This window comes from Lepidochelys olivacea (assembly GCF_965140295.1).
Source record: "Lepidochelys olivacea isolate rLepOli2 genome assembly, chromosome: 25".
Classification (NCBI taxonomy): Eukaryota; Metazoa; Chordata; order Testudines; family Cheloniidae; genus Lepidochelys; species Lepidochelys olivacea.
Window position 1 is genome coordinate 6352039 of NC_140435.1, and position 16053 is coordinate 6368091.

Below are 16053 nucleotides of genomic sequence, written 5' to 3' on the forward strand. Positions count from 1 at the left end.
GGGGGCTGTCCCCATAGAACGGGACACCTGGGCTCCCTCGGCACCGCCAGCGGCTCTGCAGCGCCCGGCCCCCGACACCGCGGGGAGGGGCCTGGGAACTGCGCCTCCGAACTACATCCCCCAGCAGCGCCCCGCGTGCTCGGCGCTGCGCGGCCCGGCCCAGAACTCCATCCCCCAGCAGCCTGCGGGGCCCGCGCATGCTCGGTGGAGGGGACGAGCCCCAGGCGGCTGGAAGCGGGAGGGAGGGGCTCGGGGGGGGGAGCGAAGTTTCGCTCCGCAGCCACATCAAGGGCAGCTGCCGGCAGGAGGGGGGCGCCGGGGGCGGCTGCGGCGCGGCAAGAGTTAACTGACCCCGGGTTCCTGCGCCGCTGCGTCTCCCGGAGTTGCTGAAACTTTCGTGGAAGTAAGTTCGCGCCGCCGGGCCGGCGTGTGGCCAGTGCTCCCCTGGCCCCGTCCTGGGGCCAGCATTGCCCGGCCGATCCGGGGCATCCCCTTCCTGGCCTTCAGCCCCGGAAACGGGGGAGTCAAAGCAGGAGCTCCGTGGAAATAAGTTGGCTGCATCCGTGGAAGGGCTTGGCCCGGAACGAGGGGATCCGGTCTGCGCCTTACATGGGGACTGCTGGGAGATCGCAGAACACCAGGGCTGGAGGGGACCCCAGGAGGCCATCTAGTCCCACCCCCTGCTCCAAGCAGGGCCAGTCCCCAGTGTTTGCCCCCAGATCCCTAAACGGCCGCCTGGAGGATTGAACTCACAACCCTGGGTTTAGCAGGCCAATGCTCACACCACTGAGCTGTCCCTCCCCAGCGAGATGTGGCTCGCTAGTCATGATGCTCCAGGCATCGTCAAAAAGTGGGCAACTTACTAGCCACAGGAGTTAGTTGCCCACCTTTTATCACCTTAGCGACTCAGATCCTGCAGTCGGCCCCCCCTGTCCCAGTGGAGCTGCAATGAAGTCGGTGCCCTGGCAGCTCCTGGGGGTGGAAGCCTAGAAGCGTCTGATTGCAAAATTGGGGCCTAGCTAGTTGGTTTTACTCCCCAATCTAATGAAACCCCCTTGTGTTGGGGCAGTAAGTAATTTTGTAAGGCTAGATTGTGGTTATGGGGCCAGATTCTGCTCTCAGTGATGCAGGTGTAAATCAGGAGCAGCTCCATGGACTTCAGTGGTGAGCTGTAGCTCACGAAAGCTCATGCTCAAATAAATTGGTTAGTCTCTAAGGTGCCACAAGTCCTCCTTTTTCCTTTTGCGAATACAGACTAACACGGCTGTTACTCTGAAACCTGTGATTCTTGATTGAGGCCTCCCTGTTTGTGTGTCAGATGTTAACGTGCAATGTAAGCAGTGTGAGGGGGCATGCGGGGGTCCTAGGGGGCTGTGACATTTCTACCTCCGGGATCTGACAGAGGGGAAGCAGACTTTTTTGGGGGGGGCGATTTCAGCATTCTCAGCACAGCTGCTGGGAGAGACACAGGAAGCAGCCACTGATCTGTGCATGGTGACCTCCAGCCTTGTCCTGCTGGGGTCTGAGGGTGCTTCCCAGCATCTCAGTGTACATCTGTGGATCCCCGCCCTCCAGGGGAAAGCAACTGATTCTGGGGAACACTGCCCAGCAGAGGAGGACATAATAGCTCTTCAGAAGGAGTTTTTTATGAGTCTCCTGCACGAACCTTGGGGCTGGATTCCTTGCAGCAGTACCAAGAGCGGGGGTTGAGCCCCATTGCAGGCAAGGAAGCGCCCACCCTCTTCAGGTTAGACAGTGGATATGTTTGGAGAGGGACTAAAGCGAGAATTGTTAATGTGGTCTCAGGGCACCAGACTGTGAGTCAGGACTCCTGGGGGGGTCTGTTCCTGGTTCTGCCACTGACTCACTGCCTGACCTTGGGCAAGTCCCTTAGGGCAGAGTTCTCACAAGAGGCTACTGGCTTTGGGTGCCCAACTTGAGAAACCTGGAAGGGGGCTGATTTTTCAGAAGTGCTGAGTGCCCACAGCTCCGAGCGGGAATCGAGGGGGCTCAGCACCTCTGAAATAATCAGCTTGGGCTCCCAGTGTCAATGGCCACCTTTGCAAAATGTCAGCCTTAACGGCTCTGTGCCTCAGTTTCCCCTTCTGTAAACTAGGGACAGTGAGATTAGCCAGCCTCCGAGGAGGGCCCTGTGAGTTTCGGTCATTGATGAGTGTAACGTGCAGTGCATCAGAGAGACTGATGTGGGTTTTCAGATTTGCCCAGCACAGTCTGAGTACCAGCCCGCACCTTACTCCCATTGATTTCAATCCTCACTGCCGCGGAAGATCTGGGCCTGAGGCCCGTGGCGTGGGAGACTCCACACGGCTGCTTCCTATGGGTTGCAATGGCAGGAACAGCTTTGCAGCTGCCTTTGTTAATTCAGCCCTGCCCAGCCTCCGCTGCTGATTTCCATCCAGAAGACCAGGGGCTGGATCCTCCGCGGGCCTGACTCAGGGCAGCTCTGTGAGGATCTGGTCTACGAAGCTGTCTCTGCTCTTACTTTCAGTCCTGCCCATGTCTAACCTCCAATACCTCTTTCCTTCTGTTCTCAGTGTAGGGCAAGTTTCTTCTTCCCCCACCTGGGCAGGAGCGACTGTGATGGACAACGGCATGGACTTCCAAACCGATGTGCACCCGGGGCCTGGCTTTGGCAGCCACAACCTTCCCGGGGAGCTCCTGGAGCCTCCAGCCATGGACCTGGAGGAAGGGGCCTCGTCAACACTGGCCATACCAACGGCCTGTGAACAAAGCCTGCGCAGCCTGCAGCAGCCCGGATCCCCCTTCAGTGCCCTGGGCTCCAACCTCAACCCCTCTGCAGCTGAGGCTGAACTGTCTGTTGGTGCAGCCATCGCAGAGCCGACTGTCCCCGAAAGCCCTCTGGGGGGCCTGAAGACCCCCGGCCCTGCAGCTGCTCTGGACTTAGCCCTCCAGGCAGCTGGGGAAGCATGTGATGATGCTTGCAGGGACCTGGGAGGGGGGATGGAAGACTGCGAGGACACTGCAGCACCTGGGAGCGATGCTGACTGGAAAGGGAACCCAGAGGGAGCCCACCCGGGGGTGGATTGTCCCAGAGTCCCGGCCAGCACGGAGCAGGGTGACCTGGTTTGCATGGACCTGGATGAGGAGCCTGAGGCCCACCTGAGAGGGGAGGAGTGGGCCGAGAGTGTGGAGGATGACGACCAGTTGGAGATCCAGAACCTCCTTGCCCAGCTCCAGATCCTTAGCCCCAGCTTCCACGACGACTTGCCTGCCTTGGAGGACGACCCGCTGCTGGCGTCGGACTGTGGCGCAGGCCCTTTTGGGGGAGACGCAGCACTTCCCCACAAACGGGCCTTTGGCGGCTGCCGGGGCCTGCTGGGCGAGTGCCCTCCCTGCCTGCTGCACGTTGCCATGGGGAGAGGCCTGGCAATGCAGCCCTGCCATGCTCAGCCCTCCGCCTGCTCCCGGAGGAGCCAGGAGAGCCACGGCCTGCTCTTTGCAGAGGCTGACCGGGAGGACTTGCTAAGCCTCCTGCACCATGAGGGGGGGCTCCCAGCGGAGGCCACTGAGGAGACCCCCCTCGCCAGGTCAGACGTCCTGGCTGGGAGCGACAGGGAGGTCCTGCAGTGTCAGGAGAGCCCAGTGGCCCAGCAGGCGGAGGAGGCCGCTTCACAGCCAGGCAGCTCGCAGGCAGAAGGCTCCTGCCGGTGGTATCGGAGAGGGGGAGCCCACGAGGGAGACTCTGCCTGCGTGTCCCCGGGCAGTTGGGACAGCTCCCCAGAGCCTGTGTGGGTGGCCATGTCCCCTCCTCCCAGCCAGGGTCTGGAGCAGCCCTCCCCCAGGAGCACAGCTGTGAGTGCTTTGCATGCTGGCTGGAGGTCTGGCCCCGGGCACCTTGTCTTGGGGGGCCCTGGGATTGGGTGGGGCTCTGAGCTACCTCTGGATGCCAGGCCTGGAGCTGAGCGCTCTGACAGATCCCCGTGTCAACGGCTACGCGGGGTGGTTGGGGGTCAGCCCTTGGCACAAGAGTCGCTGCCGGCCGCCCCCAGGCCAGGGGGCGGGGTGGTGGAGGGGAGCAGGATGCGGAGAGCAGCTGCCCCTGGCTCCCTGCCATGTGTGGGGTATGGGGGAGGCGTTCCCGAGGGCAGCCGGCAGGTCGAGGGGCTGCTGACACGCATTGTTACCTTGCAGCCAAGCAAGGGGCCCAGCGTCATGTGTAGGGGCTGCCGAAGCCCAGAGCCTGGGTAGGGGTAGGTCTGGACCCTCTCAGGGCCAGGGACGAGGTCTGATCTCCACTGTGTGCGTGGGAGTCTCACACATCCGGCCACTGCGAGCTGAGACGGCACTGGCCTCAGAGGGTCTGGCATGGGAAGAGCAGTTCTGGGGGTGCTGCATGATGGGCTGGCAGCGGGTACCAACTGGAGTCCCTGCCCCCCTCCAGCCCTGTCCCCAGAACATCCCCTACCCAGGCTTCCCAGCAGGTTGACCGTCCTGCATCCCTGCTGGGGCTCACACGGCTCTGGCCGATCCCAGGCTGCTGAGTTAACCCAGAGGCCTCTACCCTGGCAGCAGCTGCCCACCGACCTCAGCATCCCTGGCCTGCCCCTTCCTCTGCCCCTCGCACCCAGAACACTGAGCCCTCTGGCCTTGTCCTGCTGCTGCTCTCGGTTCCTCTTTGGCTGCTGCTTGGGGGTTAGTTAGGTCTTGTGCCCATCACTGGAGACTTGGCTGGAAGTGGCCGGCAGGCGTCCCGGCGTCTGCGTCCCCTTGGGTGCTGACACTCACTGCTCTCATGGTTGCTTTGTAGGTTAAAGAATCCCAGGCGGCCTATCCAGCCTTCAAAGAGGGTGAGTTACTCGTCCACTTGTAACAGGGATAGAACCCAGGCGTCCTGCTTCCCTGTCACCTGCTCTGACCACCAGCCCGTGGGCCGCCGTGTGAGTGGCAGCCCCTCCTGGGTGCTGTGTGGCTAGTGCATGGCAGGCCGGCCCAGCCCGGCCAGGAAGGGCAGGGGATTTATGAAGGGCGGGGGCGTGTCTTTCACTGCCCTGGCTCCTGGGAGGAAGGCTTTCTGGCTGCCAAGTCCTGGGAGAGGGGCCAGATTGAGGACACTGGTTCGAATCCTGCTCTAGTCACAAGTGACCTGTTGTGGCCTATGTGACACGAGTTTGGAGGGTCTCAGTCGGGTCCCCACGCTGTGTAAACCTTCTTGTGGCTGCCTGTGACTGGGGTCCCCCAGGGCAGCCGCAGCAGGGAGGTCGAGGAGGCTGCACTCCCCTTTGCTCAAGGAAGGGGTGGCTCCAGCTCAGGGCTCAGGCATGTGTGTGGGGGGGGGCTGGGGGCACTTGGCCGGCCACTATTGGTGCCATCAGCCTCTGGGGCTGCCGACGTGGCACATGCAGGACAAGGAGATGCCACAGGGGGCTTGGCCTTCCCAGCCCTACGGAGGAGGCAGCAGGTGATGCAGGATACCCGGCTGGGGATGGATCCACCTCCCCTGCAGCTCCCCCCACGAGATCTGGGCGCCTCGGAATGGGGCAGTGCCTGCAGGGAGCTCAGCGGTGGTGAGCAATGGAGAGCTGCCTTGGGAGGGGCGTGAGAGCCAGGACTGAAACGCCGGTTCTGGTGGTGTCTGCTGCTGCTCAGGCCCGGCCCTCGCTAGGCCCTGGCCCCGCTGCCCGGGCCTGGCTGGATGCAGGTCTCTGTGTCGAGAGGGGAGCTTATCCCTGCTCCGCAGAGGGGCACGCGCTGGACTTTTCCCCACGGGGGGCTCAGGCCTGTAAAGCAGGGGGCAGCGTGCCCGGGCTGATCTCGCTCATTGCAAGAATGCTGGGGCTCCAGGGGGTGCTCCAGCTTTAAACGGGGGGAGCGAGATGGGAATCATGCCCTGCTGAGGCCTGGGGTGACCTGGCCCCCCGGATAAAAGGCTGCTGAGAGGGGCCATGCCGCCCCACATCCGCAGTCAGCAGCTGCTGGGTCTGGCTCCAGACCAGTGTCTCAGGCCACGGGCATTGCAGGGAGGGGAGGAGCAGGGAGGCCCTGCCTTTGCTGATACCTGCCCCTGGCTTCTCAGTGGCAGGCCCCTGTGAGCCGGAGGATCTCCTGGATGGAGTGATCTTCGGAGCAAAGTATCTAGGCTCTACACAGCTGGTCTCGGAGAGGAACCCCCCTGCCAGCGTCCGCATGGCGCAGGCCCAGGAGGCCGTGGACAGGATAAAGGTGGGTGAGGGCGCCGGGTGAGCTGAGCGGTCACTAGTCCGTGCGAGCCGGTCCCCTCGGGGTGGCACTGCCGCCTGCATCTCTTCAGGAGCATCCAGCCCTGGGGGCAGAGGCTGCTGAGATGAGCTCCTGGCACTAGTTGATTTTCACCCGCCAGGAGCCAAAGCCCAGCTGTCTGGGACTGCCCAGCCACGGTGCCCCCATCGATGCAGCCAAGGAGGTGCCCTCTCCCATGCCCAGAGCACAGTGTGCATCCTCCTCTGCTCTCTGTCCTCCCCACCCTGCGCCCGTTGCAGGCGGCTCCTGGGCTCCCTGGGCTGGCCTGGCACATAAGCAGGTCGAGGGAAGTGTGGGCCCCGAGGGTGGGATCCTTGTCCGTTCCCTCGGCTGCAGCGGGGCAAAGCTGAGCATGTCACGAGCCGATGCCTGTGTTTGCATCAGGTTCTTGCCCACCCCTGCCATTGCAGCCAGCAGCTGAGCTTTGACTGGTGGGTGAAAAAATAGGGACTCCCCCCCCATTTTCCGGGGCCCCACTCCAGAAGAGGGTGCTGCTGACTTCTCCGAGGTGCGTAGCTCTGTTTATACTTAGACCTGTAGGCTGCAGGGAGCAGGTGTGAAGAGCAGTGAAAGCAGGTCACTCCTGGGTCTGGCTGCAGCTGGAAGCTGAGCTCCCACTCGCTAGACTGGGTGGAAGGTGTGGGGGGGATCAGTGGGGAGGTCTGATTCGAACAGGGTTCCAGAAGTGGGATGCAGAGAGGCGAGAGGGAGGAAGCAGTGGTCAAAGCACAGGCCAGGGAGTCAGGAGGCCTGAGTTCCAGTCCCACCTCTTCCACTGGGTGACACTAGGCCAGGCCTGGTGTCTCTGCGCCTCAGTTTCCCCACCTGTAAAAAGAGGCTGATTGATTCCTCCTGCGCGGGCTGTCTGTAAAGTGCTCACTGAGGGTTGCTCTTGACAGGAGTCATTCAGAGATCGGGTAGAGGAAGACAAGGCAAACACAATCTGTCACGTTAGCTGCTGCTAGCCAGCTCTGGCATTCCAATGGGCTGTGAATTCTAGTACCCCATCGCCCATCCCAGCACCCCAGACTGCAAGTTCATGGAGACCCATTGCTCCTTGAGGGGAAACGGAGGTGACTCACTCCTGGTCACAGAGAGAGTTAGGGCAGAGCTGAAAATAGGACCCAGGAGTTCTGGCTCCAAGTCCCTTGCTTTGAGCCTCTGCCTTGGGGCTACTGGTGACCATGCACACGGGTGCTTTGTCCTTACCATGCTGCAGGCGCCGGAGGGGGAGTCCCAGCCCATGACCGAGGTGGATCTGTTTGTCTCCACCCAGAGGATCAAGGTCCTGACGGCCGACTCGCAGGTGTGTAGGACAGGGGATGTCGTTACAGGGGGTAGGTCACCTGTGCTAGGAGAACTGGGCTTGTTTCTGTTAGAATTCTCCCGGCCTTGGGACGTCACCTTCTGTGCACCCCACCCCCTCCAGCTCGGATCAGGGCACTTGGCCCGTGCAGGGAACTGGCCTAAGGCGATCGATTGTACGTGGTGCAGGTGTGCTGGGGTTGTGAGCCCCCCTGGGTAAAGAGGCCTTTCCTCCTGGAGGATCCACTGGCATCAGTGGGGATCGCACAGCTGCTGCCAAAATGCAGCCACCTCTGGGGTGGACCCAGCAGCAGTTAAAAGTTTACATGTAAAGGGAAAACCAATTGGTTTTGTGCATTCCTTAGGCCAGAGGCGCCGACTTTCTAATGTGCCACAGGGTGCTTTTCCCCAGGCCCCACCCCCACTCCACCCCTTCCCCCAAGCTCCCGCCCCGCCTCTTCCCGCCCCCTCTCCCCGCCCCCTCTCCCCCAACGCCTGGGGAGGTGCTGGGAGGGAGAGGGAGGCACTGATTCAGGAGTCTGTTTTTTTTTCCGGAGCCCCCAGAGTGTTGGTGCCTCCACCTTAGGCCTCCTCTGAGTTCAGCGCTCCACTGGTACAGAGCCTCCTGGGCTTGCTCCTAAATTAATCTAAACCTGGCTTCTCTTGATTGATTACTGAGCTAAACAACATCAGTACACAAGAGGTGTCAATCTCAGCGTGAGCGTCCAGGCAGGGTTACGCGGCAGTTTCACTGGATGGATAGAGAAAGCCGGGGAGGATTCGTATTCTCCTGTGTAACCATCGGGCATGTGCAGTCAGGTCTCTGCTGGCTTTGCTGGAGGTCTCCTTGCACGACCCACAGGAGTCCTCCATCCACTCAATGTGCAGCGGCAGTCAAAACAGCGAACCAATTGTTGGGAATCATTAAGAAAGGGATGGATAATAAGACAGAAAGTATTGTATGGTTTCTATAGAAACCCATGGTGCACCCACACCGTGAATACTGTGTGCGGATGTGGTCGCCCTGTCTCAAAAAAGATACATTGGAATTGGAAAAGGTTCAGAAAAGGGCAACAAAAATTATTAGGGGTATGGAACGGCTTCCGTGTGAGGAGGGATTAATAAGACTGGGACTTTTCATCTTGGAAAAGAAGCGACTGAGGGGGGATATGATAGAGGTCTATACAATCATGAGTGGTGTGGAGAAAGGAAATTAGGAAGTGTTATTTACTCCTTCTCATAATACAAGAACAAGGGGCCACCAAATGAAATTAATAGGTAGCAGGTTTAAAACAAACACAAGAAAGTATCTTTTCACGCAACACACTGTCAACCTCTAGAACTCCTTGCCAGAGGACGTTGTGAAGGCCAGTACTATCACGGGGTTCAAAAGGGAGCTAGATAGATTCATGGAGATAGGTCCATCAATGGCTATTCACCAGGATGGGCAGGAATGGTTTCCCTAGCCTCTGTTTGCCAGAAGCTGTGATTGGGTGACAGGGCATGGATCACTTGATGATAACCGCTCTGTTCATTCCCTTTGGGGCACCTGCCATTGGCCACTATCAGAGGACAGGATACTGGGCTTGATGGACATTTGGTCTGACCCAGTATGGCCGTTCTTATGAGTGGCTCAGGAGTCCTTGGCTGAAGGCGTGTCCAACCTGTAACTCAGATTGGTGTTCTCCCAACGGTGTGGCTGGCGTTTGAGTGAAATAGCCACTAGAGCCCCAGGGTTTTAAACAGGCCGTGAAGAACCCTTCCCTCCTCTCGGTTAACAGGCTCCCCTGGCTTGGAGGCTGTGCTCCCATAATCCCGCTGGCACTCCAGCTGTCCACTGAGACCACCCCTGAATTTCTCATGCCCCCTCCCTCAGGAGGCCATGATGGACCATCCGCTCCAGACCATCTCCTACATTGCGGACATCGGCAGCATCATTGTGCTGATGGCGCGCAGGAAGCTGCCGCGGCGGGCAGACACCTCGCAGGAGAAGCGGCTCTACAAGATGATCTGCCACGTCTTCCATTCTGCGGACGTGAGTCTGGGCGGGATGGGGTAGGGGTGGAGCATTGCACGTTGGCTTTACGCAGGCTTCGAGCCTGGAGCTCCAGATCCCAGTCCTACCCGAAGCCCAGTAGGTGTCATGAGCTGGGGGTTCTCAGCTTGGCCTCCAGGTGTTGCTGTTCCGTGAGGCGTTTCAGTTGCATTTCTCCCTGCCGCTGTGCTGGGCCTTGTGCCTGGGAGCTCGCTCACCCCCATCTCCAGCCGCCTCGGGTCTAGCTCAGAGATAGGAAAGAGCCACCTGGAGAGTGGGTAGGGTGGGGGGTCCTTCGTACTGTTGGAGAAAGCCTGGGCTGGGGGGGAAGGATCTTTGGAGGCGAGAGGCATGAGGGTGTCTGTGCTGTGAAGGGGGCCCCACCTGGGGAGGGGAGGGGAGAGGTGTGTGGGTATCTGTCCATAGAAGGGGTTGGAAGTGTCTGTCCCACCCCCGCCCCGCAATACATCCCAGGTTCTCTGCAGCTGCTGTAGCAGTGTTTGGCTGTGCCCCAGACAGGCTAGCGGGATGGCAGATGGGTTGGCTTTGACCCCCCTGGCACTGCCCAGGCTCCCGGGTGCTGGGGGTGTTGGAGCGTGGAGCCCTGTACCCACAGGCGCTTGGGGCCCAGCGCCCCGCTGCCGGGGTAACCTCGGGGCACTTCCTCCTGCAGGCTCAGCTGATTGCCCAGGCCATCGGGCAGGCCTTCAGCGTGGCATACCAGCAGTTGCTGCAGGCCAACGGCATCGACCCGAGCCAACTCTCCCCTGGCCAGGACAGCCACGCCCTGGAGAGCCAGGAGCTGCACAACGGGGACCTGGCCCACTTCTCCAAGCAGGAGAACTGCAAGGATGTAAGAGCCGCCTGCAGGGGTCGGGGGTGGGATCAGCTCACTGGCACCCAGTGCTCCAGCTTGGCTCCCTGCAGCGCCTCCTGCTGGTGTCTGCAGCAGTTGGGAGCCTCCTGTGTTGCAACCTGCCAGCGCCCTGCTGCGGGAGCCGGGCCTGGAGTAGCCGGGGGCTCTCCTGGGGCAAGTGCCCAGGCCCCGCTCCCTACAGCCTCTCCGGGGCCCCCTCCCGCCCACTGCCAGTGGTGTACCTGCACCCTCTGGGATCCAGGTCTGGAGTAGCTGCGAGCCACCCACTCCTCTTGGTGCCTGCACCGCAGCCTGCTGCAGCCTGAGCTCCCGGCTGCACGGTGTCGCCAGCCCCGAGGTCCCCCAGCGCCCGCTCCGCAGTTCAGTGGGCCCTGCGCTCCGCCCGGCCTGCAGGTCTGCATCCGCAAGCAGAAGGGGGAGATCCTGGGCGTCGCTGTGGTGGAGTCGGGCTGGGGCTCCATCCTACCCACCGTGGTCGTCGCCAACCTCATGCATGGCGGCCCTGCGGAGAAGTGCGGGGAGCTGAGCATCGGGGACCGGCTTATGTCCGTCAACGGGACAAGTTTGGTGGGGCTGCCCCTGAGCACCTGCCAGAGCATCATCCGGGTGAGCAGGGGAAGGGGAGATGGGGGGGGGGAGGACAGTGGAATGGGTGAATGGGGAAGGGGTTGGGGGGACAGTGAGGAGGGGGTGTTGGAGGGGTGAGGGGGTTGGGAGGGGTGAGGGGACAGTGGGGCAGGGGTGGCTGTGGAGGGGGTGACGGGGATCGGGGGACAGTGGAGAGAGGGCGAGGGGAGGTGGAAGGAAACAGGCAGGGTGGCTATGAAGGGGGTGATGGAGATGGGGGGACTGAGGAGGGGGCAATGGGGATGGTGGGGCACAATGGTGAGGGGGTTCTGGGGGTCGGGGGTAGTGAGAAGGGACAATGGAGGGGGATGGTGGGAATGGGGAGGGAGTGTAGAGGGGTGTGGGGGGGGGGGGACCTGTACTCAGTTCCTGGGCCCGTTGGTCTGTGATAGCGGCCACCTTTCCATCAGAGGCGCTCAGCCCTCCGCGCTCAGTGGTGAGGGACGTGCAGGCTGGGGCTGGGGCTGCAGCCAGGTGGGGGCGGAGCAGAGGCTGGAGCCTTCACTGCTGGGATGCCGGCTGGGCCCAAGAGCCCCCGTGGGTGCAGTGAGACCTTCCAGACTTAAGCCTGCAAGAGTTTGCCACCAGGGAACCCAGGAGTCCTGGCTCCCAGTGTTCTGCTCAGATCCCTCTGCAGGTGGGACTCAAGCTTGCCCTGGCCCTGGGAGGATCAGCTCCAGGCTCAGCCGTTTGGGGGCATCCTATGAGACACTTCCTCTGGGAGGTGTCCGAGCAGAACACGGACAAGCCCAGCACTGCACCAGAGGGCAGCATGGCCTAGAGGTGGGAGCAGGGCAAACTGGACTTGGATTCCTGGGTTCTTTTCCCTGACCTGCAGTGTAACCTTGGGCAAGACTATGCCTCAGTTTCCCCCTTCCCCCCCATAAAAGGAGGGTGGTAATTAGACCCGCCCCCAAGTAAGGCGTGCAGAGCACAGTGGTCGTGTTCAGTTCTGCCCTCCCTTCCCCCACATGGCCCCAGAGAGTGTCATGGGGCCAGTGGGCGTAAACCTGCCCCCCGTCTGCCCCCCCACGGCTGGGCCGATCCTGATTCCCCTGTGGCGCTAATGAGCCCCGCCCCTGGCAGGACCTGAAATCGCAGACCGAGGTGACGCTGAGCATCGTGCACTGCCCGCCCGTCACCACGGCAATCGTCCGCCGGCCCGACTCCAAGTACCCACTGGGCTTCTGCGTGGAGGATGGCATTGTGAGTGGCGAGAGCCCCGGGGCGCGGCGCTGCGGGGGGAGGGCAGGGGCCCTCTGACCAGCACAGATGCCATACCTGGGGCGAGAACTCAGGCTCTTGTGCTCCAGGCTCGCTGGCTGGCGCTGCTTGAGCTAGGGGAGAACTTCCAGCTGCCCAAGGAGCGGCAGGCATGTGGCCCCGGTGGGCATCGGGTCCCAGGAGAGGGAGAGAATCTCTGGTCCCAGCCCCAGGGGCAGAGATGGGGCTGGTTCCATGCGGGGCCTCGTCAGTGCCATGGGTAGGGAGCAGGGGGTGAGCAGCGAGGCCTGGGCGCGTTACCCCAGTGCCCGCAGACTGTCTGCTTTCGCCCTGCCCCCACGGCACCAGCTGCCAGGCTGATGACCCTGTGCCAGGACCCCCGTGACCATGGCCTTTCCTGGACCCCAGCTCTCTGGCACTCTCCGGCTCGAAACCTTGACTCTGGTGACCCGGCCCTGCTGCCTCCAGGGCCGGTCCTGTGGGGGGCTGACCCCAGCTGCCAGGGCGCAGAAGGGTGCTGGAACGTGGTGCTGAGTGAGCAGTAAGGGGGCGCTGTGGCTGGTGTGATGGCTGGCGAGCGCAACGTGCCGGGAGGGGCAGGCCCAGGGGTGGGTTTCATGGGCTCTCCCGGCAGGCAAGATTTGCTCTGCTTGGGGAGGCTGCGGAGGATGGCGTGCTGGGGGCGGGGGCTGGCCTGCTCTCACTGGCGCCCCCTGCCATTCAGATCTGCAGCCTGATGCGAGGGGGGATAGCGGAGAGAGGCGGCATCCGAGTGGGCCATCGCATCATCGAGATCAACGGGCAGAGCGTGGTGGCCACGCCGCACGAGAAGATCATCCAGCTCCTAACGCAGGCCGTCAGCGAGGTGAGCAGGCCTGAGGCCAGGGAGTGCAGCAGGGGCATGCAGGCCCTTTTCCCCATTGGGGGGGCTGGCATGGGGCAGACCCCTCGCCCTGACCCCCCTGCCATGGCTCAGGGGAGGGAGGGGCAGATACAGGGCAGACCCCCATCCAGATCCCCCCCGCCCTGGCTGTGGGGAGGGAAGGGCAGGTACGGGGTAGACTCCTGCCCTGAGCCCCCTACCTCAGCTGGGGAGGCTGGTTTGGGACAGACCCCCCTCCCCTGTTTTGGGGAGGAGGGCTGACTCCCACCCTGAGACCTCTGCCCTATGTTTAGGGGGGTCTGACATGGGCCAACTGCCCCCAGCCCCACAATTTCCTGGGTGCTCATCTCAACTCCCAGTCCTGCTTTGCAAGCTGCACCCTCTGCTAGGGAGGGGATCCCTCGTCACGCTGCTGAGCAGCACACCTCTTCGGCCTACTGGACTCTGGGAGCAAAGCCTTTTCTCCTGCAGCTCCCTGCTCTCACTGCCCCTTCTGTTCCTCCTCTGCCTGACCTGGAGCCTCAAGCAGGGGCTGATCTTCCATGCCCTGGGCTGCAAACTCTATTAGGGAGGGACCAGCTGCCGTCTTCTCCCCCCGCAGGGCAGCACAGCCCCCTCGGGAACTGCGGGTGCTGTAGCAAATGATGCCTAGGATTCGCCATTCCTCCATGCCGGCACTGAACTAATGCCCCAGGTGGGGCACAGCTCGCTCTCCAAAGCGACAGGCTGCTGCGGGCTTTGGAGGCTGCAATAGGGGTGGCAAAGTGATGGCTATTTGCCCTAGCCCGTCCCTAAGCCTGCTGGCAGGGTTAATGCAGGTTAGCATGGGAATCCCAGCCACCTGGCCTGAGCTCCCCTGCAGGCCTAGGCAGGTTCAGGCTTCTGCTAAGAACTGTTGGTCTTTTCTGTCAGGCCTTCGAGTTTGCCCTGAGCCTGGGCAAGAAACTCCACATCCTGCCCTAACCTGCGTTTTTCACGGGGAGCTGTGCCCCGTTCAAACCAGTGGCTCAGCTCCACCCCAGCAGCAGCTGCATTTCAGCAGACGGGGGAGAAGTAACTCTTGCAGCCAGTACCTGGACATGTAAAGTGCCTTAGTATCGCTAAACTGTGCTTTAGCATGAAACATTTCCCCTGGGTCCTTCTCCCAGGCCCAGAGAGGCTGGGGCAGATGAGTGGCGTGTACAGGGCTCTGAGCCCAAGTGGGCGTTTCTGAATGGAGCTCTCCCAGCTGATTCATTCTCTATCTCTCTAGGTCCATATCAAGACCATGCCGGCCTCCACCTACCGGTTACTGACAGGCCAGGAGCAGCCCATCTTCCTCTGAAGGGTGGAGTTTGCATTTACCCCGTCTGTGGCTCTGCACATGTACCAGCTACGTGGCTTTGGGGCCCCGGCCTGGGGCAGCAGCCCACAAGGAAAGGATGTCACTGCATCTCCAGTTCCCTCGGGGCCTGCTGGGGGCCAGATCCTGCCACTTTTCTTGTTTCATGCAGAGACCCAGAAGGCAAACCCCCCTTTGCCTCTTCTGGATGTGCTTTGCCTGGCCTCACCACGAGGGGCTTTGCACCAGGCCTTAGAGTCAGGGACGCAAACTCCTTGGCTCCTCTCCTGGGCCTCCACTCACTCAGCTGGAGTCTCCAGCTTGCGCCACACAGTGGGGAGCGGGGCCTTGCTGATGGGATGGGCCCTGGAGAATGCCAGGGGCTTCCTTGGCTCAGCTGGCCCCATGTGCGTGGCTGGCTGGGAAGTACCTGCTCTCGGGTCAGCGCAGGTGTTGGCAGGAGATTCTGGAGTTGCCATGGGGGCAGGGCATGGCCCCTGCTCTGCTTTGCAAAGGGCAGCGACTCGGACTGGCTCAGACGGGCGCTCGCACTCGGTGCATCCTGCTGGAGCCGGAGCAGGGCCTGGCTGCAGGGGAGGCTGTTCAGGACGTGGTTTGTGTGGGCAGAGAGTTTTCTAGCCAGTGGCAGGGCATCAGGGAGCCGGTGCCACGCTCTGCCCCTCCTCGCTGCCTGCAGGAGGAAGATCCTGCCTCGTGTCTGCTGAATCCCGGCTCAGTCTGCACTACAGATCAAGGGCGACAGGCCTAGCCCTGGCCGCTCCCTCCCTTGTCCTGCCATCAGCCTGAGAGGGCCCATCAAACTGCCAGCGATACCAGGTGTAAGACCAGCTCAGGCTGAGGAGGGGGTGCTGCCCCTATGGACACGGCCCCTCTTGGACCTGCTGGGTTGTGAGGGGAAACTCCCTCTGCTTTCCTGTTCTGCCTTGTTAATGCTGTTTGTAACCCCTCCTCCCCCAGCACCTGCGACCAGGCTGGGCCTGCAACCCCTGCCATGAGAGCCAGATTCATCTGCCAGCTGGCCCCACGGTGGGGTGGGTCAGCTGCGCCCTCATTCTGAGAGAAGCTGCAGGAGCAGCATGACCTGGCTTGGGCCTAGCACTGGGCGTGGGGGAACGTCAGGCTGAAGCAGGCAGCAGAGACCTGGCCAGCCACGGTGTGTTGGGTGGGGGAGCACAGGAGAAAGGGGCTCGCTGCGATCCCACTCTGCTGCTGGAGCCTCTGCCCTGGGCCGTTTCCGTAGGCAGGGCTGGCCCTGCGGAAGGCTACTTGTACTAAGTTAATCGCAGTGGTGGTCCCAGCATGAGACACAAAGTGAGGGAGGTTGGACCAACATTTGTCCAAGAGAAGTTGGTCCAGTAACAGCTGTTCTCACCCTCCTTGTTTCCCCTGGACTAAATCAGAGTCCTGGGTGCTCCATCAGCTGCAGGAAGCCCGGGGCTGTGCGTTTTAACCTGTACTGCTGGCTGATGTAGGAATAAAGGCTGTTTGTGGCGTGTCTAGGA

At 61.7% G+C, this 16053-nt stretch overlaps 1 protein-coding gene across 1 annotated transcript; it reads left to right on the plus strand.

Moving 5' to 3' along the window:
• The first annotated feature begins 270 nt into the window (after positions 1-270).
• Positions 271-14676, plus strand: APBA3 (amyloid beta precursor protein binding family A member 3). Its single transcript, XM_084614527.1, has 11 exons — positions 271-403; positions 2556-3834; positions 4790-4829; positions 6056-6201; positions 7478-7564; positions 9440-9598; positions 10272-10451; positions 10869-11081; positions 12189-12308; positions 13051-13191; positions 14462-14676. The coding sequence occupies exons 2-11, from the start codon at positions 2602-2604 to the stop codon at positions 14531-14533; spliced, it is 2391 nt and encodes a 796-aa protein (XP_084470653.1). The 5' UTR covers positions 271-403; positions 2556-2601; the 3' UTR covers positions 14534-14676.
• The last annotated feature ends 1377 nt before the right edge of the window (positions 14677-16053 follow it).